This window comes from Anoplophora glabripennis, unplaced genomic scaffold (genome assembly GCF_000390285.2).
Source record: "Anoplophora glabripennis isolate ALB-LARVAE unplaced genomic scaffold, Agla_2.0 scaffold185, whole genome shotgun sequence".
NCBI classification, from domain to species: domain Eukaryota; kingdom Metazoa; phylum Arthropoda; class Insecta; order Coleoptera; family Cerambycidae; genus Anoplophora; species Anoplophora glabripennis.
In genome coordinates, this window is record NW_019416354.1 from 529,949 (window position 1) to 554,656 (window position 24,708).

A 24,708-nucleotide genomic window follows, 5' to 3' on the forward strand; every position below is an offset into this window, starting at 1 on the left:
GCTAGCAATACGCGTTTTATATCCAATATTCACCTGTTTAACTGTCACATATAGTATACAATGGTCTTATAATGGTATATAGAATTCTAATAAAAAATAAAACGCATTTCTTTCAGTGCACTAGCGTCATTCACGTTGTGCGATATACGCAATGCGCTCTCTCTCCACGTGATCCCAGGTGATTCCGAATAGTGTTTACATTAGTTTTTCAAGTGTCAGAAATAGCTTACGTGTATAGCGATTCATCTACAAATAAATCTTATTAATTAATAATAACAATAGCGGCAAAAGCAGTTGAATTTGCTGATATAAAATAGGTGTTATAAAATTTTATTTATTTCTTTCCTTGGGAAAGAAATTCTTTAAATTTTTTGTCCGTTCATGCTGCATTTTTCTTTTTTCGGATAAGTTCTGAATCACCCTGTATTATATTTGAGTTGAATTACATTTGAGTGCCGTCAAATTGGTTGGATGGGTTTTGTAAAGGTCCTATAGGCTACTACAGACGAAAGTGTTACTACAAATAATACGTACGTATTCAAAAGTTGCAAAAAATTTGAATTTTTTAAAAACGGGTGCCAGGTTCACCTAGCCTATACAATTCTATGGTATAAAAATATTCGAAGCGTGAGTATCCTTTTATATATAAATTCCAGTCCTAGATGTGGGCGCCTACTACAGAAAAGTCGACGTCTAGAAATACACGCGAGTTGGTGGTACGTCGCTCCGCCGAATGCCTGTACGAAATAGACCCACTGATCTATTAATACGCCGACCATTGTAGTGTTCAATTGAGGTAATTATAGAATAATTCCTACTGATCAGTTACGGCGACTATAGACGCGTACAACGCTGCCGTCGCGCTCCTACTATTTTACTACTTACTATCTTGGCACGGTCCACTCATTATGATTCAATTGTTTCATCGGTACCAAAAGGAGCGCCGTTCGATTGACGGTGCCGAATGCACTACTTATATAGTTACCCCGCATCATCTCATAAGCCTATTGTTTGTTACATAACGTTGCATACATTTGTTATTGTCAATGGAGTGCCGCAAGGATCATTTTTAGGCGCCTGTCGTTGAATTGCTGGACTGGAGAAATGATATTTTAAATTTATTGAAATGAAGACTTTTAAGTTTGTACAGGCTGTACTGAAAGTACTTTTATACACTTACTAGTACCTGGAAATATTTAGTTTGTTAGACATAGGCGCTAAATTTTCTAAAAAAATGTTTCTTATTTTCTTACAATCTTATTATTAATTCAATTATTTAAATCACAAAACACTTGAAAATATAACCCCATAAAATAAATCATTAACAAGATAAAACATAACCTATGTAGACAATGACCAAAAATTTGGATATAATTTACTGAAAAGAATACCTTCTCTTTCCAAGAGAGAAAAATTTCCAATATTTCGATTTAAATGTATAATTACGTAGTTGGTGTACCTAATATTATTATTAGCCTTTTTTATACACAATGTAGTTAGACAATCAGTCAAACTTAATAGGAAACTACTAGATAGCGACTCTCTTATAAAATCCCTGTCATCCTTAGACCGAGAGCTCGTGACAGAGAAAAGGGAACAATTTTTTACAGGCTGCCATGATTGGTAACATATTTGCAGCTACAAGCTATTAGATAGATGTATTCAAAAATCTTCGTTACGTGTTAACAAATATTGAAATATTAATTTTAGTTAGCAAAAAAGCTTCTTATATCAACTTTTTACAGTGTCCCATTTATTTGAACACAAGGCAAGATTTCACTTAAACTCCAAAACAATTTATAATGAGTGTCCCAAAAGTAACGCAGGCTTTGAATTGTGCGCAGCGAATTTTAACAAGAGATCCGCATCTGCATCCATTCAAGATTCAGCTAACCCATCAGAAATTGAGACCAGACGACCATTCAATGCCTTGGACATTCGTTGATTGGATGTTGGAGAATCAACAAGCGGATGGTTACTTTGCTAAGAAAATCATGTTTAGCGATGAGGCGCATTTCTATCTTAGTGGATATGTGAACAAGTAAAACTGTCGAATTTGGGCATCATCCAAGAACGACTACTGCAAATCCAATCCAAATAGTGACAGTGTCATGTGGATTTTACGCTGGTGCGGTGATTGATTCGTTCTTCTTTTGAAAATGAGGCTGTAAACGCAGTGACTGTTTATGGAGAACAATATCGAGAGATGCTATTGAACTTTTTGTGGCCTCATTTGCATGGCATGGATTTGGATAACTCATCTCATGCGAGAGTGAAATGACTTGGCTACCAAGATCATGTTATCTTACGTCATGCGACTTTTTCCTGTGGGTATTCTTAAAGTACAAAGTTTATTCTACTAAAACGAATACTATTCTTGAATTAAAGGCAGAAATTCGGAGAGGTATTTACGAAGATCGGCCGCAGGTATGTAATAAAAATTGGAGGATGATATTTTTTTAATGTAGACTATTTTTTAATAGATACATGATTTTAAAATATACACCAATAGTGAAGTTACTGGATGGTCATTGTACCTTATTATTTAATTTTTAAAATGTTCAATCTGTTTGACAAAAAAGGAAACAAATTTAAACTGTCAAAGTAACTAAAACGAAAAGCTAAAATAAATTAAGAAAACGAAAACAAATTTTCGAAATGTTAACAACTTTTTAAAGTGCGCGTTATAAAATTATGTGTTTTTGTATTTGTCTGCTGTTTTCAGTGTGATTTTTTGGTTAGGCAAAACTATTTTCATAAAAATAACCCTAAAACGACCCTTTTGGTGCAAGGATTTATTTCACTAATTTTTAAATCTTTTCACAGGTGACAAAATACCCTAAAAAATTAAGAAGAAAATGAAAACTATACCACAAATAAATAACTTCAGACAATATGTCATCTAAAACGTTCACAATGAGGACCTCAGTATTCAAATTTTGAGTTATTTTTTTTTTTAACACGACTAAAAGTACCTACCTACATCGATGTACAAATTAACTTAAATATCAATTTAAAATAAACACTGTATTTCGTACATTTATTTCGTTTGCTTTTACCGAAAGTGTTTCTTTAAAGTCCTCCAAAGTTTAGACGAAACTTTTGAGAATAAAAAGTTACTGGAATGATTATCTTGATGTAAAATTTTATATACTCGTATACATTTTATCATAATTTTATGTAACTAAACATAATTTAATTTAAATACAGGGTGGTCCCGAGGTAATGGGCCAAAATTCATGGGTAGATTCCCGAAGCAAAAATATTGCGATTTAGCCAAACTTACCTTAGTCCAAAAGTTGATAGTTAAAGAGATACAGGGTGTTAAACGTAAAATATTATTTTAGTTTATTTCCATTTATTTCTTAATAAATGCAAATATCTCCACAAAATTTTGGGGTTTGAGGTTTTTTGGATAGAGGAATTGAAATTTGTTCACATTTTGGTTATAATTCATAGAGAGCACCAGCTGCCGTAGATTGAAGGTGTTGGAAACGACATAACTTTTTTGTACATCTTTGGTATCAAATTCTTATTTTCCAACTTTTTTTACACAAAAAGAGGTAGACTTTATGAAAGTAGCTGTCTCGCACCGTTTCCGAGATATTTGGCTTTGAAACTTCCAATGCTAATAGTTGAAATAATTAAAATAATTTAGGAATGTCAAAAATAAGGGTTTATTTAGAATTAAAAATTGCAATGAACAGTAAAATAAAAAACATTAGTAAAAAATATGCCTTTTTGACAATAATTGCTTAAAATGTCCACCTCTAACTTCAATACATTTATCAACACGTTTATTAAAAGATTCTTCTTATTTTAAAGTAAAATCCTTATTGCGAAATGACTTTGCAGCATTTAAAACCTGCTACTAACAAGTTAAAAAAACAGAAATAATATTTTACATTTAACACCCTCTATCTCTTTAACAATCAACTTTTGGCCTAAGGTAAGTTCGGCTAAATCGCAATATTTTTACTTGGGGAATCTACCCATGAATTTTGGCCCATTACCTCGGGAACACCCTGTATATAATTAAATGTTTATTGTTTTTAATGAAATATATATTCCCCCGTTGAAGGTCATAAAATGATTCAAATCATATGGTAACAGTATATTTAGATATTACTAATGGTGCAGGTCTGTTTTTTTTTAAATGTATGCACATCTCGTGAATTATTAATCCAGTCCCAGAAATTTTAAATTTATGACAACAACTGTACGACCAGCTATAAAAATTCATATCCGTTTGAAACATTGCTTGGAATATTAATCACAGGAAAAATGTCAATCGGAACCTTACCAAAATTAAATATTCATAAGATGTATCTATTCCTTATATCTGATTATTCATAATATTATTCCTGTCAACATAGATTGTAATCACAAAGTAACCATACGTTACATTTATAAAGAAATATATTCCGCCACCTGGTGTAATAACTAATGTCACTGTTACATTTCACGACGTACAGAAGTAGGTACTCAAATATAAATAAACTCAACCTCGACTTGACTGCACTGCATCTCACATTCATTTTAGAAGTTTATTTCGTTTCGTATTTTGTACATTTTTTATTAATGTTATTACCTTCTTGTAACATAAGATTAGTCAACTCTTTAAACGATAAAAATTCTAACCTCTGACTTGCAATTTGTACACTAATTATTAATTTGCAAATAATTAGGCACAATTAGACAATATTCATGGCGGATTTAACTCATTCTACGGTTCAATTTTTGGCGGAAGATGCGTTATTAGACCAATTAACCTATTTCTGCAATTAATAATGACATGAGAATACGAGTAGTCTATAATTTCACTTATTCACATCTGCAATGAATCATTAGAACTGCATTTAGTTTCTCAAAAGTTGCTAGAGAAATGTAAACTCTTATATGGCAAGGTCCTTATCCCTTTTGCCCTTTTATCTAGGAAGTAATGGCAAAGAGGAACGTTTTAGAAAATGTTAGTCATTGTCTTGCAAGTCCTTAAATACTTTTATAGTATTAGTAGACAATTCTATTGCATTTTATGGCGGTGTGGTGAAGGGTATGTAGAATGATAATATCAAAAAACTAACGGACGGAAGTGTCGCTACGTTGGTAAATTGCAATTAAGTGGCAAAATTAAATGCTTTTTCACTTTTTTTTACTGCCGATGTAAATCGAGACGATCTATTGAAAAATTAATTATTTTATGTTGTAGGCAATTAATTTGCCTAAAATTTAAGGTACCTAAAATCATATTTCACCAATTTGTTAACTGTAAAATAAAGGTTGAACGCAGAAAAGTCAGTTTTTGAAAATTGCACCTTATAATTGCAAAAAAGCGATGGATGTTGATGAAATTTGTGGAAAACGTTCAATACAAAGACAAAAAGAACGAATTCCCGAGCGGCATTTGCTTGATCTTGGGACAAATTATTTATAACGCTATTTTGCACTTCCTAATTTGTTAGTTGTTAAGAGCAACTTAATTTCAACCTATATCTACAATATTCACTTCTAAGTTAACGTTTAGTAATTAAACAATTAGTTCTAAAAAAACGAATGAAATTGATTAACAAATACCTGGAGCTACAATTTCACGGTTAATAGAATTGGCCTTTGACACACATGTTGATTATTGGATTGACCGTCTGTTCCATAAATTTCATCAACATTCATCGCTTTTTGCAGTAATAATGCGTATTTTTCGAAAACTGATTTTTCCGCGTTCGACTTTTATTTCACAGTTAACAACTTATTTACAATTTTCCAACTTCTTTCGAGTTAGTTTTTTGATATTATCATTCTACATACCCTTCACCGTCATAAAGTACAATAAAATGTTAACTGATATTTTTTTAAGTCTTCGGGGTTTATGAACTAATTTGACAGGTCTATTAGTTCAAATAAAATATTTAAATCATTGTAGAAGTTTTTTTCCAAATAGTTATTATACTAGTCGGATTAAATTTTTAAGTTTATTCCAAGTGTCGTTACGGGATGTTTTTAAGTCGATGCCATAACTTCAAGTAATTGTTCCCTGAATGATTTTAGAATAAAAGTCCATTGCTTTTGGGATACAGGGTGTTGAATTTTATTAAAAATGTCACATATTCAAATGCCTCTAAAGATTTGTGGTCCAGGTTAATGAAACTGAGGGTAATTATTTATCTAATTATTGACAAAAAAAATTAACTGAATTGGTATAAAAATCAGTCAATTTCTAGCATTACTGAAAAGCACTTTCAGTAAAAACTAATACAATTTCAAGGAGTCTGTTATTTTATTTAATAAACTTAAGATAAGCTTTCCAGTTAAATAATTTTAAAAGATTTATTGTCTAGAATGAACGGACTGTATGCTTCTTCTAAGAATATTCTCATATACAAAACTGAAATACGGCGCAACCACCAAAGTAAAAAAAAATCGCTGTTGTAGGTATACATTTTTAATGATCTTAGAAATAGCTTTAAAAAATTGAAAATTTCTACGCTAATATGTTTTTCGACTCTTGATAATTACACTGTATTTAAAATTGTGACAGAATAATTTTAAATATAATATTTTAAATTTATTTAGTTTTGTAATAAACAAATATTAAATCTAAAAAATTATTAAAAAATGGAGTAAGTGATTTTTTTTTTTTGAAGTAACATAAGAAATTAAATACACGTTTCAATTTAAATCACTGAACTGATTGAATTTGCAAACAAGTGGTGTCGAAGTTCTAGAGTTCTTAGTGGCTGTGTCAGTATATCCACCACTACTCGACAAACTTGTATAGATACCAATTTGGTGAATCTCTACATTTAATTAACCAAACCATTAGTTACAGCTTCCAAAATAATTAGATAATTACATGTGTTTAAAATTATATTTAACTGGTGTTGAAATTTTGGAGTCCTTAGTGACCGTGCCTTTCAGTATGTCCACCACTGCTTGACAAACTTGTATACGAGTTTAATAAATATTTTCTTTTAATTAACTAAATCATTAGTTTTATCAGTCTACATCAACTATTTTCAGAACTATCTGAATAAATATAGTATTTTTAAAATTTCAGCACCCTGTATATAAGAATTAGTAGCTTTGGAGCATCTATTGAGTTTTTTTGGTCTAAAATAACCCAAGGAACAACCAGCTAAAGTTATACCTACACAGACTTAGAAAACGCACTTTATATTTTTGTAATCAGCTAATTTAAGTGATTTTGAAAAACCAAAGTTTCCTAAAAATAGTATTTTGACATATTAAAACTTTGTGTCTTTTTAAAAATTTAACTAGAATGTAGAACAATTTGTATCTGCTTTTTAGATAATCATTGCGAAACAACAGAACAGAATATCGTTTATATGAATTTTGAAAAGCCAAAATACTCTTAATCCCCACCAAATGGAGGCAATAAATAATTTTTTGGTGGTAATGATAAATTTGACAGGACAGAATTACGTTTTATATAAGGACAACAGTTGCCAAAGAGATAAGCAAATTTTTTGTGCGTACTATATTTTTTCTGGTCAAGATACTGTACTATATAAAACTCGAAGACAACAAATCAAAATATGTAATTGCTATTGTCAAACATTTTACATAATATAATTTGCCCATGAGGCTTATAAAATCAAATTAATTGAAATTTATAACTACGATTTATTTTCTATAAGAAAACTGTTCGAGACGGGTGAAATTTTAGAAAAATCGGTTACAAAATTAAATTACTATTAATTATTAAATATCGGTAATACGGGTTGTTAGCTTAATTTTTGTTTTTGATTTTCTCAAAACTGTTGAAGAAAAAATAAAAGTTACAATAATTTTGGAACATTTAGGCATCAATGATTAACACAGCAAGGGGTAGAACCAAATAGATGTAATAAATAGGAAGTCCTTCATTAAGTGCGTATTTTCTAGAGATAATAATGCGAAGTTGCTGATGCATATCGAATTCGATATATTTTTCAGAAATATATTTAGATATCGAATGTCAAACAAGAAGATTTTTCTAATATAAATTACATGCCAATGCATCCATACATAATATTGTAATAGTTCAGGGTTTTATAAATCATTAAAAGATTGTATTAATTACAGCCACTAATTAATAAATTGAAAACAAAGCGTTAACGATCTCTGTGCTATAAAGCCGGAGCCAAGTAAACATGATAATAGTTGACAGGGGATATATAACACAGATATAAAATTATCATGATTATTTGAAAATGTGGCGATTATTATAATGCGAAAATCTAACGGAGCTTATAACCGTGTTAACTTATACATTACAGAACAAATTATATATAGTGTGATATAAAAATTATAAACAAATTATCACAGAGAATTCATTGTCTGATCCAAACTTGTATGTTTATTTATTCCAGCGATGTTCGTGTTGTATCCACGATTTGATTAATGTGTAACAAAATTGATACAATAAGAGTGTCGATACAAGTTTGAACCAATATTTATGTCTAAACAGTTCTTATTACAATATTATATTTAAAAAAATATATTTCTCATATCACATCTAAAAATATATCACACCTTTTTGGCAATTTTTGGCAATGTACTCTGTAAAACCTTTTTTGCATCTACCAATTTGTGACACAATAAATGACTAAGTAAAACATGTCATACATAAATTGTGGTAAATTTTCTATCAATAAATTGTTCAATAAATTAGAGATATTTATTAATTTAACTAGAACAAATTCCTAATAAATAAAGGTTTGTCGCAAAATTCCTGAAACAAGTCAATTTTTATTTTCAATGAGACATATTTCAAAGATGTTAGTTTATTTTTTTAATTATGTGGGGGATGGCAGCAACCCCCAACTTTTTTTTTAAATGGAAGGGTAGGTTGATACAATTTTTTTACGCTTTTTCAGTTGCATACAATTACGTATTTTTTGTTAGATTTTATGAGCACTGTGTCGGAAAAAATAAAATAAGGAAAGGTTTACTGAAACTTCTTTAATGTATAAATATGTTTCTTACTTGATAACCACAACAACAATTTCATACCTTGTCACCTGTTCGATAGTTTTTTGGCCAATTAGAATTGAATGAGTTTGATTTGTTAGTTCTTGTTTGCATTTTCTCGTATCCAAATTTTAATGTTGATTGGATATGGCGACAGAAATCGAATACAAGCTGAAGTCGCTCGTTTGTTTGCTGAAGTTTATCTAGAAATGCCTCCAATTAATCGAAGTACGATTAGCAAAATGGAAACTCGATATATGGACGTGGGCCACGTGAGAGATGCTCCTCAACAAAGGCCATAAAAAATCTGAGAAAAAAACCGGTTGAACATGTTGGAAGTTGAAGAAAATCCTGTTGCAGGCAAATAACTCGCATTCAGGATGTCAGTCACACAAGCCTTTTAAAAAATCTGAAAGAAGTCAAAAAGCACCCATATAAGATGCAAAACCTGCACGAGCTTAACGAAGATGATCCTGATCGTAGACTAGACTTTTGCAAACGAGTTATGACTTCTATCGATGGTGGTCAAATTGCTCTGGAATGGGTCTGCCGTTATTGGGCTGACGAAAATCCCCACTGGATACGTGAATGCCATACTCAAAGACCTCAAAAAACAAACGTCTGGGCTGGAATTATTGGGGATCGCATAGTAGGTTCTGTAGCTTGCAATGAAAACGTAACCGAACAAAAACCTATTTATGCTCCAAGATCAACTGGTTCCTGCTTTAGCGGTTTTATTCCCCAATAATTTGGGTCCTGATTTATTTGACGAAGTGTTTCTGAATAGGTGGATTAGAAGAATATGCCCAATTGAGTAGCCAGCAAGATCACCCGATCTTACCCCATTAGATTTTTTTTATGGAGCTATCTAAAAAGCAAGGTTTATGCTACTAAACCTAACGACATCGACGAGCTTCAAAAAATAATTAGGGATGACATTAGACGAGTAAAGCCAGAAATGTTACAATATGTACGGAATGCTTTTTATTATCGATTAGGGTGTTGTCAGCAACTTTGAAAATTTTTAGTATTAATGTAGTTTCAGTAAACATTTCCTTATTATATATATATTACATAAATAAAAAAATTAACAAACCTCTTTGTAATATGCCCCAGTGAAAATAAAAATTGACGTTTTTTAGAAAATTTGCGACAAACCTTTATTTATAAAGTTACAGAATTTGTCCCAGTTAAATTTTCGACTCTGTATACATATTATTATTGCAATGGAATAAGTCTGGCATAAGGTTAAAGTTTGTGATTTGTTGGCGGTTCTAAGTGTCTCCAATAAATGGGCCAATTTATTTTAACTTGTAAAAAAGTGTCACGATTGCAGCAATTTCTTGATAAATGAAAAACAGGTTTAACATTTCCCCGAAAACTATTAAAAAATATGTTTATTGAATTTTTTCTTTAAGCTGCAAAGAGTTGTATGGATTTCTTGAATATTTTTTGTACATTTTAAAATTTGGGTCTACTTTATCGTTCAACATTAATTAATGTTAATTAGAAAAAAAATAATAAGAAATCACATTTATTTAAATAGTTTCTAATGAAAATTAATTAAAACTATTTAAATATTATTTATCATTACCTTAAAAAAATCAGTATAATGCTAAACTATCATTACAAAACTATAGTACGGAATAGGCATAGCAGCGCTCCTTGTTCAAATTCCTATTATCATCGCAAACTATGCATGATGACTGAAAAGATTTCTCTAACAACTTACCTGACGGATTAAGTTTGTGATTCTCTAAAGACTGGTTCCTAAGATTTTCTTCAACGCTACCGCCAGTCCTTTTTCTCCTCACGCATTTTATCGCGAACATAGCCACAGAACCGATAACAGGGGGTATGCCAGCCAAAATTAGCGGTATAGTAAAGCTGTTGAGGCTGTCCAGAATAACTCCCGCAACGTAAGGTCCAATGGTTAAAGGAATGGAACACACTCCTAGCAAGAATCCTATGGCTTGTGTTGCTCCTTCTCTACCGCAAATGTCAAAAGCTATAGGTCCAAGTAATGAGATGAAGCATCCATCGAAGAGCCCCATTCCCAGTACCATAACGATTAACCAGCCGTAGTAGCCACCGGTGAATGGTAATAGAATGGTCAGAGCTCCTATGCTTAAGAAAGATAGCTGCTGGAGATATATACGATTGACCCTCGGCATATCAGCAACGTATCCAAAAATTAATCTTCCGATTCCAGAGGTGATTCCTATGCACAAAATAGGAAGCTTAGTGTCGGAACCCTTGGGAAAGTTTTGCTCCACGAATTTCAACATGTACACGTACGGAACGAAATAGCCAAACAAGGAAATGGCTATAACACTAGTCCAAATAATATACTTGGTATTAGTGATAACAGTTAAATTGCACACATCCCTAAAGGAGATCTTTTTACTAGAAACGTTGTACTTCACCGGTTTAAACAGAAACGCGCAAATCATGATTAAACCGGATATCATCGCCAACACCCTTAACGTCCAAACTACTCCCAGATATTTCAGCAGGAAGCCTATGAAGTAAGGCATGGCTATGGTGAAGACGGAGCTTCCTGCAGTCACGAAGCCGTTCACTATGCCTAGGTATCTCTTGAAGTAGTGTCCCAGCACTGCCAGGGAGGGGGTGTAGGCCAAAGCACCCCCTAGTCCGTACATGATGCCGTAAGTAATGCAGAGCGCGACGATGTTGTCCACAAAGAACGAGGACAGGAACATGCCGCCAGAAGCGATGGCTCCACCCAGGAAGGTAGTTTTTCTTATTCCTATGTAATCTGTTAGGACTCCGGATACCGGAGAAATAAAGAACGTTGTCCCCATTGCGAACGAGCCGACTAGTGCTGAAACAAATGCAAGAAATTAGTACATTAAGAATTAACTTATTAATACTTGAGATATATTCCTTTGATACACCTTAACTAATACGTTATACTTTTACCACAGCATATACAAATTAGAAAGCACGGATTATAAAGCTTGAGGAGTGACAAAGACAGGTGACCCTACTACTAAGTAGTAGGGTACCCCTCTGTGCAAACATTTTACTTAAGGAGGTATATCAGGTTTACTAAAATGCACAGATGTACTTGAGTTTTATATAGCGTATTACCCAGTGCTCCTTCTGTAACGTCATATTTTTTGAAAATTTTTTTTGAATCTAGATTTTGAGATATTGTTGTTGAAAGTTGTTCATTTTTGTTTTTTCATAGGTTTATTTGGCGAAGATAGACAGTGCGGCTCTTTTTTTGCCCATAACTGAGAAAAAAATGTAGAAATTGTGAAACAAAACTTTTCCATAGATAGTACACAGTATTATCTTATTTTTGATGTAAAGCTAATGTAAGTTTTGAACATAGTACAGCTGTATTAATTAGAAACAGAAACCAATAATTGCATTTCTGTCTGACTTGAAGATTAATATGGCAACGTCGCAATCAGCTGACCGCAAGGAGGGAATACATTTGAAAGACTTGATAAAAACGAAATTGATTTCAAATATATACATTTTTCCTAAATCCCATGTACATTGTTATCAACAATAAATTATTCACAACAGATTATTTTTGTAATGTTTTTAAAAAACTAAATTACATAAAGTTTTCTTTACTTGATTAATATAATTAGTAATAGTTGAGATAAAAGCATTTGTACAGAATAACAAAGGAACATAAATATTTCTCAGCAAACTTTATATCTAAAAAAATAGTTACAGTTGCAAAACTTTTGTAACATTACTAAAATAGAGATGAAAAACACGAACAGTGAGTAATAATGTAATTTCTATCACAGAACCTTCAAAATTGCATCCAACATTTTCTTTGACTTGGACGAGAGATGGGCGCGAGTGTCATTTCATTTCTTTAGAACTAAATTAACATAATTATTTTCTCGTTGTTTTACCAGTTCACATGATTTACGGATTTTAAATAAAAGATACAAATCTTCGCGAGGATACTACGATATATTTGCTATATATAATAATTATATTTTACATAGTTTACACACAATATATTTTTGAACGCGTACGCATCTTTACCCGAATTTGACGCGCAATATCTCCGATGTCCGAGGTCTGTAGGTTGGCAGTGTGTACAACTGCACTCGATTATTAGCGCTGTTGCCACATCTACATAGTATTTATGCGTTCATTAAATATAATTTAAAACCACTTAAATATGATATTTTTAAGTTGTTAATTTTCAATATGTATGTTATGAGCATATTGAGTAGATTTCTTTGCTATATAGATAATGTTTATTGCAAATAATTTCAATAGAATTTAATTTTTTCAAATTGGTAGCGGGATTTAGTCCCATAAGAAAAGCATTGGACCCCTCCTGCGATCCTCACTTCCCTCGGACCCCGATATACCTCCTTAAGTGTCGTAAATCTGATCTTTTAATAAATGTTTTACGTTATATCGCAAACAAGATGGACTTGGTCGAGTTGTACAATTGTATATAAATGCCGTCATGTTCTAAAGAAATAGATATGGAGACGTGTGCAAAAAATTGTTATCGACGACCATCAATCTGTAACAGTGAATTATTATACTGCGTTTTTAAGAATGTTAAAAGTTATCAAGCATTAAGTTCATCCACAAAGATAAACATGGAAAAATCATAATCTGAAGAAGAAATCATGGAAAGATGAAAATACTTTCATCAACAATTGAATGCAGGAAACAAACAAGGAAACAAGGAAACGAATAACAGAACCAACGTAACTCTTAGCAAAGAGAATATAAAGAAATAATTTCAAACTTGAGAAATAACAAGATGCCAGGAAGTAGCAATATAACAGGGGAATGATTTAAACATGGAGGACAAGAATTTAATAACCAATTACAAGAACTGAAATAATAAAATATATTTATATTAATATAAAATACTTCCAATCTACGTAACAGTTAAACTAGTGGCGGAAGCAGAAAATAGCGTAAATAGGTACAAGTACATTAAATCAAGCTTTTACTTTGTGGGAAATACAGACCGAAAATTTTGAATATAGAAAAACAAGTCTAGTTTTATTCATAGATCGGCGACAAGATAAAAAGGAAGGTACTGTATAAACTAGTGGAAAGACTAGGTAAGAAGATATGAAATATGGTTATTCTAACATTAAAAGGGATATATAACATAGTATAAAAGGAAAATTGAACTTACAAAGTCGACGTTAAAAACGGAGTAAGACAAGGAGATCTCTTAGCATCAAGTATTATCTAGTATGGCCCTAGAAAAAGTAAAAAACGAAATGGAGAGATAAACAAATCAGTTCTCTTTTATTACAAGAAAAATCAGAGCTTAGCATTTGCGTAAGATTTCATAGAATTAGCATAGGAGATATAACCGAATTAAAAGAAGTATTCAAAAAGTTGGAAGAACAAACACTAAAGAGGAGCTTGTGAGGGAAAACTAAATACATAGAACTGACAGATGAAGAATATCTAAGAGTCACTAAAAGTGAATACTAATAGAGAAAAATTGAAAGTAGTGTAGCAATATACATGTAGGATGGGAAATATAATGTAGAAAAATATAAATAAATAGCTACCCTAATAACCCTGTATTATCTTAGAGAGAATATTGAAAAATAAGAGCATATCTAGAAACAAAGCTTAGGTTATATAATACCATTATAAGACCTGTTGTTACAGGTCAGTGGATCCTAAACAAAGTGGAACAAACGAGCATGGAATTAAGGGAGATGGAAAATATTTGGAAGAAAGGGAATAGATGAAGGAAGAATTAGAAGAATAAATGAAGAAGTCAGAATAGCTTCATCTACAGCCCTATAGAAACCTGAATTCTCCTCCGTTACGGGTGAATCGGTGAAAGATAAGGACTAAATATCGGGAGGGATCTGCTAGATTAAATCTGTAGATCAATAAAAATTGTTAACACAGTTTTAATAATTAATATACGTTAAATTCATTTTTTTAATTTTTTTATGCAAATTCATACAAAAACTAAATTATTTTGGGTTCCATCCAAGATTTTAGCAATAATTGAAGAAATATATAGATTATTTGATAAATAAATTGTGACGCGACGTATTGTTACCAGGAAATGTCATTATGATGCAACTATATATACTGTAATAGAGATGATTAATTAATTCTCCACTAACAATATGCAAACAACATTTTTGTCCACTTCTTCTTAGTCATCTTCATTTACTTCGTATTAACTCTCATTTTTAGGACCGTTTCATAAATGTAATGCCTCAGAGAGAACTAGACAAAATTATACTTGAAGGAAATTTGGAACAATTGGCCAGGAAAAACATAATTTTTTCGTTTTATACAACTCTCCAAAATGTAGTTTTCATTCTTTTTAATACACGTACTTACCATCAGTAAAATCAAATACATGCAACCTTTTACACTCCATTATTGTGTATATATGAAGTACTAATTGAACAATTTATGTCATTTTTCATGGAAAATGTATTAAACAAATTCCATTTATGAATAATAAGGCATACTTATTGCTTATTGGGTGCAATTTACTATATTCTATACTATATTAGAAAAACTATTGTTTATTTTTTCCTGGGTTGCAAGTTAATCGAGATCATGAATGCACATTGCAATTTTGTAAGCCCCAATAAAATTTCATTAATATTAGGTGGCTTTGGTTACTATTTAGAATATAAATCATTTGACAGAAGTCAACAGCTTTTTTGTTGTTTATTTCCATAATTTTAAAAGCTCTTTGGAATTTTTTGTAACTTATTTAGGTATTGCGTTAATTTTTAAAATGTCATTTCGATTTACCAATGACGAGTACGCAAATATCAATTACTTGTTGGAATTATGCGATAAAATTTTGTAGAGATTTCTAGAGAAAATGTACTGGTAAAAAGACAGAAGGAAAACAGAAATTTGAATGATGTTGTAAGATACAGAAACAGAAGCATATTTCTAATGTTTGATAGGGACACATCTGTGAATGTTCTCTGAGCCTCAAGAATTTTCAGCCACCTTTTGTATGGAAAACTTTACGAAAAGACCAGTGACATGCATACCAGTTGCAGCCTGTTTAAGGTGTACATGCAAATGATAGTAAACACCGTTTAGATTTTTGTCATTTCATATTGAGTTTCAAGAAAATGCTCTACCATGAGAGTTTGGAGCCACGAAAATCCACATAGAATCAGGTCAAGGAATTTCATTAATAAGTTATGGACAATATTATTAGTCTCTATTTCCTACCTGCAAGATTAACATCATTTCTCGAATTTCCTGAAGCAATGCATGCAGGAATATGGCATAAATTTGATCTTCATTCATGGCAAAATACTTTGTTTTAGCTTGACAGTCTTCCTGATTGAACGTGGCCGATCAGTATCGTGGCCATCCATCCATTCTCCAGATATAACTCCTCTCGATTTTTTTGCTTGGCGTTTTATAAAAAATAAAATTTATTCAACCTCCGTTAACAGACGGAATGAATTAATTGAGAGAATAGAAAATAGAAAACGCCTATAATGAAATACGACGAAATCAATTATTATTTAGCAACCCGTTATAAATCGATGCCGGTTTGTATTCAAGAAAGCAGATATTTTATTTATGATCCCAGTAAGTACGTCACTGGGGAATCTATCGACGTGGAAATTGGTACATCTGTGAAAAGCAGTTCATAAAATAATTCCTTCGAATAAAAAATTATTCTTTCTGTCCATGAACAAGATAATCGAAAAAAAACATTTTTTTTTTAGAAACTTCAACACTCAGTATCTCGAAAACGAAGGAGTTTGACGCATATGTTCATTAAGAATATTAAATGTTTTCTAATTGTAAGTCCTGCTTATTAAAACGGAAACACCCTATATGTTTCCCGTATTTTTTTATTTTTCCTCGCCTTTCTGATATCATCTTATGTTATAATTTTCTTTTGCACAAACACAATATGAAGAAAGATAAATAATTGTTAATACGTGCTGGTATACATAGTAAATAAATTAATAATTTATTTATAGAGATGTTAGACACTGGCTCCATAATATCTGATTGTTTTATATGCAGCAAAATCATGAGTTAAATTGAGTCTTATTTAGAAATGTTACATTGTACTACGCATTATACTTTATTGGTGACGTACTGTCGGCATCATCATCTTCGTTAAATTATAATCTGTTTCTTTCTAATTCTAATTTCGTCCTTGTTACTACGTACCTATGCATTTTCTTTTTTTTTGTTAGTCATACAAAATGTTTGATGAAAATTTAATAGAATACATATTATGCAACAACATAGGTACCTACTGTTCAAATAACTTTAAGTATGAGTGAGACTTACACTTACAGTGTCCCTACACTCAAAATATGTAAATAGATAACCAAACTGTTTACTAATTATTTCGGATTTATTCAGTGCTGAACGGATCTTTAGTCCGCAGAGTAGTTATTTTCTGCAATATTATTAGTTTTAACCTTCAAGTTGTTTTTTAATAGTAACTTATTTAATTTAAAAACAATTTCTTAGTGTTCAGAGAATTTTGACTTAAAAAAAATGTTATGAGCTACTAATAAAATAAGAACAGATATCAACAATTACAGTTAATAAAGCAATTAGTACCTTATATAGATTTTAAATATATTAAAAATATGTATCTTTATATTTTATATTAGGTACTTAATTTTTTTAATATACAACATAATAGTTTCACAATTAACGAATGTCTCTTAATATTGGTTTCATTATCTATATTATAATCTTAGATTGCTTCACTATTTGGTCACAATCAAGATAGCAATATTTAGTTAAGATAAAATTAACAATCATACAGACATTCACATTTAGTTTCGATTTTCAAAATCATCTGCAATCAAGGCATATTAGTAAATTGTGTCTACATTTTTTATATTAGTGGATGCAATGTTGAATCTGTTTTGTTCAAAACCATCTATTTTTCTTGATGTGTCAGTTCCAAAGCTTATTCAATAACAATTTTGATATTTCTAACAAGTATTGTAACAAAAAGTTGGAAACCAAAGATTGAAACAAAATCTAGAATATATTTTACACAATTAGAAAAAATGTAAGTAAATTTTACGCATACAGTATGATTGGTAAAAGTGCCATTTTTTTCGTGGTATTTAAAACACATAACATTTGTGTTATGTGTATATTAATGTTTAAGTAATATAACTACTGTAAAAGTAGCTTTTATCTACAGTAATTTATGTACCAAAATTCATCCATATCTAAAGTAATTCTAGAAATATAAAAGAAAAACCCGTTGTCAGTGCTCCCTATGACAAGTTTTTGTGTATAGGTCTCTCTGTATATTAAGGTTCTTATAGGTCCCCAAAGGAAATTATCTAAGGGGTTTAAGTCCGGTGACCTAGGGGGCCACGGCTGATTGGTTTGAACTGCGCCTCGGCTATCCTATTTTAATATACACAGTTCAAATACTTCCGAGTTACTAAGCTGAAAGGAGGTAGTGCTCCGTCATGTGTAAACCATGGCACAACATCGAGAGGAAACAGCAGTCGATATTCACTAAAGTCACGGTATAGCACATCTGATCATAATGGAAAGAAGAACGATTCAATTCAACAAGGTAATCTCCAATAATATCCATTCAAATGTTTAGTGATAACTGATGTTATTAATTAAATTCTGTCGCATGTAACCATTGATGGTTGTTGTGACAATTATGTAAACGGAGAAATTGGCCTTGTCAGTAAGGAGAATGCGATTTAGAAATGAATAATCTTCATAACATTCAAAATCTTTAAAATTGTTTGGTGACTTTTAAATTAAAGCACTCGTTTTTCGAGTACTTCTTTAAACTTCTATCTTTCAACTGAGATGTTATGACTCTTTTAGGTCTGTCAATACCATCAGTATTCTTTCATTTCCAGAGACTTCTTCTTCATTAAATATAAGAATTTTTTTTAATGACCTGTTGGCGTTATTATTTTTTGTTCGAAAATAGCTGTTCCTAGTGAAATTTTATGAGTCTAATTCTTTTTTAATTTTAAAAATTAACAAGTAACACAGCCACACAAAAAAAAGTTGTCTGTACTTTTCAGGCGACATTATGTTATCCGTAGTATTTTTGCCTCCTGATTACGGATCCGTTGTTAGAATTGAGCTATCACGTCACAGGAATAACCTAACCTCACAAAACCGGTGAAAAATTGCAAAAATCCACAAAAAAGTGCTGAGAAAAAAAACGGGTCAATTAAGATCAGATATCACGAATTTTCAAAAAATAACAGATTCGCGCCAACTTTGGTCCTGCAAATATTGTAGTAGTAGTAGTAGTAGTAGTAGACATGGGGCAAGAAAATAAGGGCATTAATTTTCTAAGTCAACATTTCGATTTTATTTAAAACTTTCTTCAGGTCTATAAATAGTAGTAAAAACATAAGAATATATAAAAACATTAAACCAATAGGTATTTAAAAACATATTACAATATTTAAAAAAAAAGAAAAAGTAGCAACCTTACCGAGTGAGATAAAACCACTATAATGTAATTATAGTATGATCATATTCGATGCAAAGTAATAAATCATTGCCTGTCAAGGGATCCAGTGACATTCGCTTTTAAAGGTTTTAGAAATTGAATAATTTCTTTATACATTATGAAGGGACGAAGGGATCAGTTCACGTCTGGCACCCTTGTTCCTACAAAAATTCCTTTATTCTCATAAACTATTTATTTTAAATGTAATTTATTATAAATCCAATTTGTTTTTTAATTTCCACATATGTACTACATTTTACCTCTGTACGCGCCACTGTTGTTTACTTGTTTTTTGGAAGCGCTTTCTGTTTTACGATCAAGCTCCCCAGGTTAGTATTTGACGTATAACCGACCACTTCGTACACTCGATGCACCTGGGCGACTACAGCTACTACGAGAACACAATCGGTATGATGCGGTATTTCAGATTTAACATTGAATTTCATTTTAAATTTGAAATGATTCACCTTACGCCTCCTAAAAATGATGACACGATTTTCCTTTGATAAAAGACCGACAACTTTTTGCTCTACTTTGCATCGAATACGATCCTACTATAGTTTACGTGTTGTTTTTTGTCATATAGCAAAACGGTTGGGCAATTTTAATCTTCAATGAAAGATAATGTAATAATAGTTCAGAGATTTATGTTGGACAAAAAAAATGAAATACAGTATAGTTCTTATAAATTATTAAGCATTATATAAACAAAAAGGCAAAACAGCACTATCATCCCATCGTTTCATACACAGCCATAATTTTAATTATTAATCGATTAAGATCTTCGACAATGAATTTAATTATCAAAAAAGGACTGATTAACGGGATGCTACGTATAAACTGACACAATAATTCCATAGACAATAATTAAATAATCAATTTATCAAATGATAACATCCAGTACATTATCCTTTTCTTGATATCAATGTTTTTTAGATTATATTTTGTCTTTTCACAAATTGGTAGTTCCAGACATATTTTAATATTTATTTTGAAGATGACCAAACATAGTAAAGTTTTCTGGAAAAAAGTTTTATTAAATAGAAAGTAATCTAACATTTTCTTTAAACTTTAACTTTTTATTACATGATGAATTATTTTAATTATATGGCGCAGTTTTATCTCACTAGGTAAGGTTGCTACTATTTCTCTTATATTATTTATACAAGGTGATTCAGAACCTATCCAAAAAAAATCTGGATGTACAGGGGACCCTTATAAATACAATTTTGTATTAAATTAATTAAAAATACACTTCTGCACGGCACTGGAAACTGGTTCACTGTAAAACCTGACCATGCACAATGCGACCGACATGGCGGTGTGATAAAAACGGACAAAAACTTTCACAAAAAAAGAAATAAATAGAATTTTAGAGCACCTATTTTAAATCGGCAAATTCAACTGATTTTGTCTTTATTAATTAATAAAATTAAGTTGTGTTTTTAAATCATAAAATCGTTTGACATACCCGATGTTACAACTACAATTGTTCAAAATTTTATCCACCAACGTGTAAACACATTTGGGTCCGTCTTAATCAGTTTCTACGAACTGACACAAACGTTGTTTTGCTTCATCATAACACAAATGCTTCACCATAATACAAATGTTGTCTTGCTTCACCATAAATTAAAACGATATCCATCAATTCGGAGGATACACGCAAACCATATTTGACACTAACTACTAAAAAACTATTGTAAACACCACAGATAACAGGTAAACACTATCGCAACGACGACTAAAAAATCAGATATCAATATTCGGACTCGCTGAGGCCACGTGGCTCTCCACGCGTATTGCGAATGACGCTAGAGACTACAGTTGTCCAGCTATGTAGTGGTTGAATGTACTATAACTTCAATAATTTTTTTCCCCAAAAACAAAAAGAATTGAAAAAAAATTTTTTTACGATATTGACTCCATTTCTCATGCTGCATCTATTCCCAAATTTTTTTGGATAAGTTGTGAATCACCCTGCGTAATAGTAATTAATTAAACAATTTACTAAATAATATTAATATATGTATTTTTGATCCTTGTTTTTTATTTTATAGGCTTGACAACAATTTGATTAATAATTGATATAAGTTTGCTTTTTTAAACATTTAAGATGTTTATAAATATTGTTTTAATGTTTTTTAAATTGTTCTCATCTTATTATTATTTATAGCCCTGAAGGTTTTAAATAAAAAATCGAATTGGCTTAGCGTAGTCAAGATCCCTATTGTCTTGCCATATTCTGACTACATATTCTTATTATTTTAAACATTTACTTTCTAAATTCCAAAGAATCAGTGGCGTACAATTTTTTTCTGAATAGTGTTGCATACCCTTACCCACGCCAGTGGTGATATAAAAAATTACTTGATATGTCACAGATGAAGCTTTCTTCTAGGAATTATCATAATGTACCAAATTTCAATAAATCATTTAGGAAGAAATCATTCTCTTTTATTATCGGAATGTACTTAAAGACCACCCTGCATTCTGTGAATTCAGTAAATATCATCTTTAACGGTATTCGTTGGAAACAAAGATTATAAGATATAATTTCAATGAGAAACCTACATTTTCTGCATTGAAGTATTAGTCCCGTTGTCTAGCTTACTTACAGTTGATCAAACAACGTCTTAATAGCCTGTTTGCAAACAGGTATGTGTACAATATGACCTTTGATAAAAGTTACTAAATTTAATCGTAATCATCCTTTGTAGTTATTTGTTGTTATATACATATGAAATCATTTTGATAAAATCGAAAGAAAAATAAATCTATTTTTGTTCGTTTGCCAAATAAATTATATAATTAAACTAACTCAGTAAGATTAAATAATCGTTATGATTCGGTCAATAAATCTACTTCAACAGCCAACGTAAATATAGCTTATTATGTACGACTTTACTAAAGTATACATATTAAACATTAAACCATACGTTTAATGCCAAATATCGCACAATTATTATTTCTATAAATAGAATCATATATTATTCTTACTAGCTTATTAACAATATCAAAGAATTACATTTATTTAGAAATCTGTTTATGTACAGGGTGTGCCATTTAACATGCCTACTGGTACTTCTTTAAAATGCTTATCGATATTAGTTATAGGCGGAGGATAGTAAAGGATTCAACTTCGCATCCAATTTTTTTCTATGTTGATTGTAGATGACGCATAGTCAGCTATTTTAACCGTACAGTGGTAATTTCTTCTTTTATTATTCTTTAAATATGCTAAATTTTGTGATCCTGGTGCGATAATTTGATATATCTATATACATAGGAATTTTTCAAATTGAGTGAGAACCCAAATACTTAAAAATTAAAAAATTTCGTATTTGAGGTTGATTAAACAACACAAATAATCATGTACCTTCACAATACTTTTCAACCTTAAACCTGAACCCAAAAACATAACCTCAAATTCATCAAACCTAACCTCAAAGTAATACACTGGCTCTTTTCTAAATCTATGGGTATATAGTTACTTGAAAACTATATTTTTGAGCTTATATTTCCTAACTCAAAAGCCATAAACCTATACCCATAAAAACCTTAACTCAAACCCTTCAAAACCTAACCCCAAATCCTCAAACCCAACTTCAAATTCTTGAGATAGAAATTCATAGTTCACACCAAAGAAAAAAGTCCTTGAAAACTATTTTCTGGAACATATCTTTTTTATTTTTGAAGCCCCTAATTTCTATTCTTAAATATCTAACTTCAAATCCAAGAAATCTAAGCTAGAAAGTCAAACGAAGAATATTTTCCAAACAAAAGAATGTGACTCCTTGAAAACTCTATTCTGGAGCTAATATTTTGTATTTCTGAAGCCTCAAACCTATGCTATCAGAAAAATCTAACCTCAAACTCTTGAAACTTATTCTCAAATCCACAAAAAATTGATATTTAGATAGATTGATAACATTTTATTGTCATTTCATAAATTATAAAAATTTCAATAAGTAACTATTTTAGCTAAAAACTCAGTCTCAAATTCTATATTATTTACCGAAATTATTCAATGGATTGCATTTCGTTATCTTTATTCACCGCGCAACTATTCTGTTTATTTCTGCGTATAAAACAAACAAACACAATACATTTTCAATATAGAATTATACCTAAATTATAAAATTTATATAAAATTAAAAATAATTTTTAAATTGCATAACCAAACGGAAATTTTAGGTGAAGCGGTGCGTGATTTACGTCACCTGGCGAGCCGCCTCTGATCAAGAGAAAATCAGATCGATACGAGAGAAAACGCAAAAATCAAGCACCAGAACAAAGTTCTAATTCTCTAGCAAATTAAATCCTTTTGAGCTCATGACTCTGATTTAATTTTCATTTCGTAGGTGATTTTTTTTACCAGCACAATTGACTGAAAATAAAAATTATGGCAAATTATTAATTTGAAAAAATAATTTCATGGTTAGTAATTCCATTAATATTGAGTTTTCGACAAAGTGGTATAGGAATTTACAGTAAATGAAAAATTGTAAGTTAATTTAGGTAGGAATTTTTGGTTTGCAAAAGGTCAGAAAAAGCTTTGTAAATTTTTATTATTAGAAGATTTGTTTCAAAATTATACGATTATGACATTATTAAGGACGAGATCTTATTTTATATAGATACCTTGCAATTGAATTGATACGAAGAAGATTTTTCTCTATAGTCACAATATAGTACTATACTTTGACTATACATATACAGGGTGGCCAAATGAAAACGAAACAGAGCCATTTTCAGGAACTGCGTCAAGATTGTAGAAAAACGCTCAGACCCGTCGATTTTAGATTAAAGGGGGACATTCTTTGCTGGTATTTTTGACTCCGCCACTTTCACCCCCAAGCAAGGGTAAGCATCACCCCAAAATATTTAAATGGCATTGGGGGTTGAGTAATATTTCTTTTGAAAGCTCTTACAATTCTCTTTACAACAGACTTTAAATTTTATAATTCCGCCCAATACTTATTAAGAATTTTGATTTTAAAGTTGAAACTTATGTACAAACAATTAGTAACGGTAAAAATGTCAGTCATTCGAGTTAAGTACGCCAATGGTATAAATTTAGTATTTCTTGCGTTACATTGGTTTTTGGCGATTTGTTATCACTTTCGTAAAAAAAAACAAAATTGTAAAAAACAGAAATGAATGCTATACACACACAATGAACGTAAAATTAGTGGATTCCAAATTATTTTCTAGTATTATTTGGAAGCGTTGGTTGGTAGTTT

The 24,708-nt window shown here is 30.9% G+C and overlaps 1 protein-coding gene across 1 annotated transcript in view; it reads right to left on the reverse strand.

Annotated features, from left to right (window-relative positions):
* Positions 1-24,708, reverse strand: part of LOC108906663 (monocarboxylate transporter 10) — a 61,656-nt gene that overhangs the window by 20,555 nt on the left and 16,393 nt on the right. Inside the window, exon 2 of the mRNA XM_018709981.1 lies at positions 10,703-11,815. Coding sequence (XP_018565497.1) covers positions 10,703-11,815 — 1,113 coding nt within the window. The remainder of the gene's footprint in view (positions 1-10,702; positions 11,816-24,708) is intronic.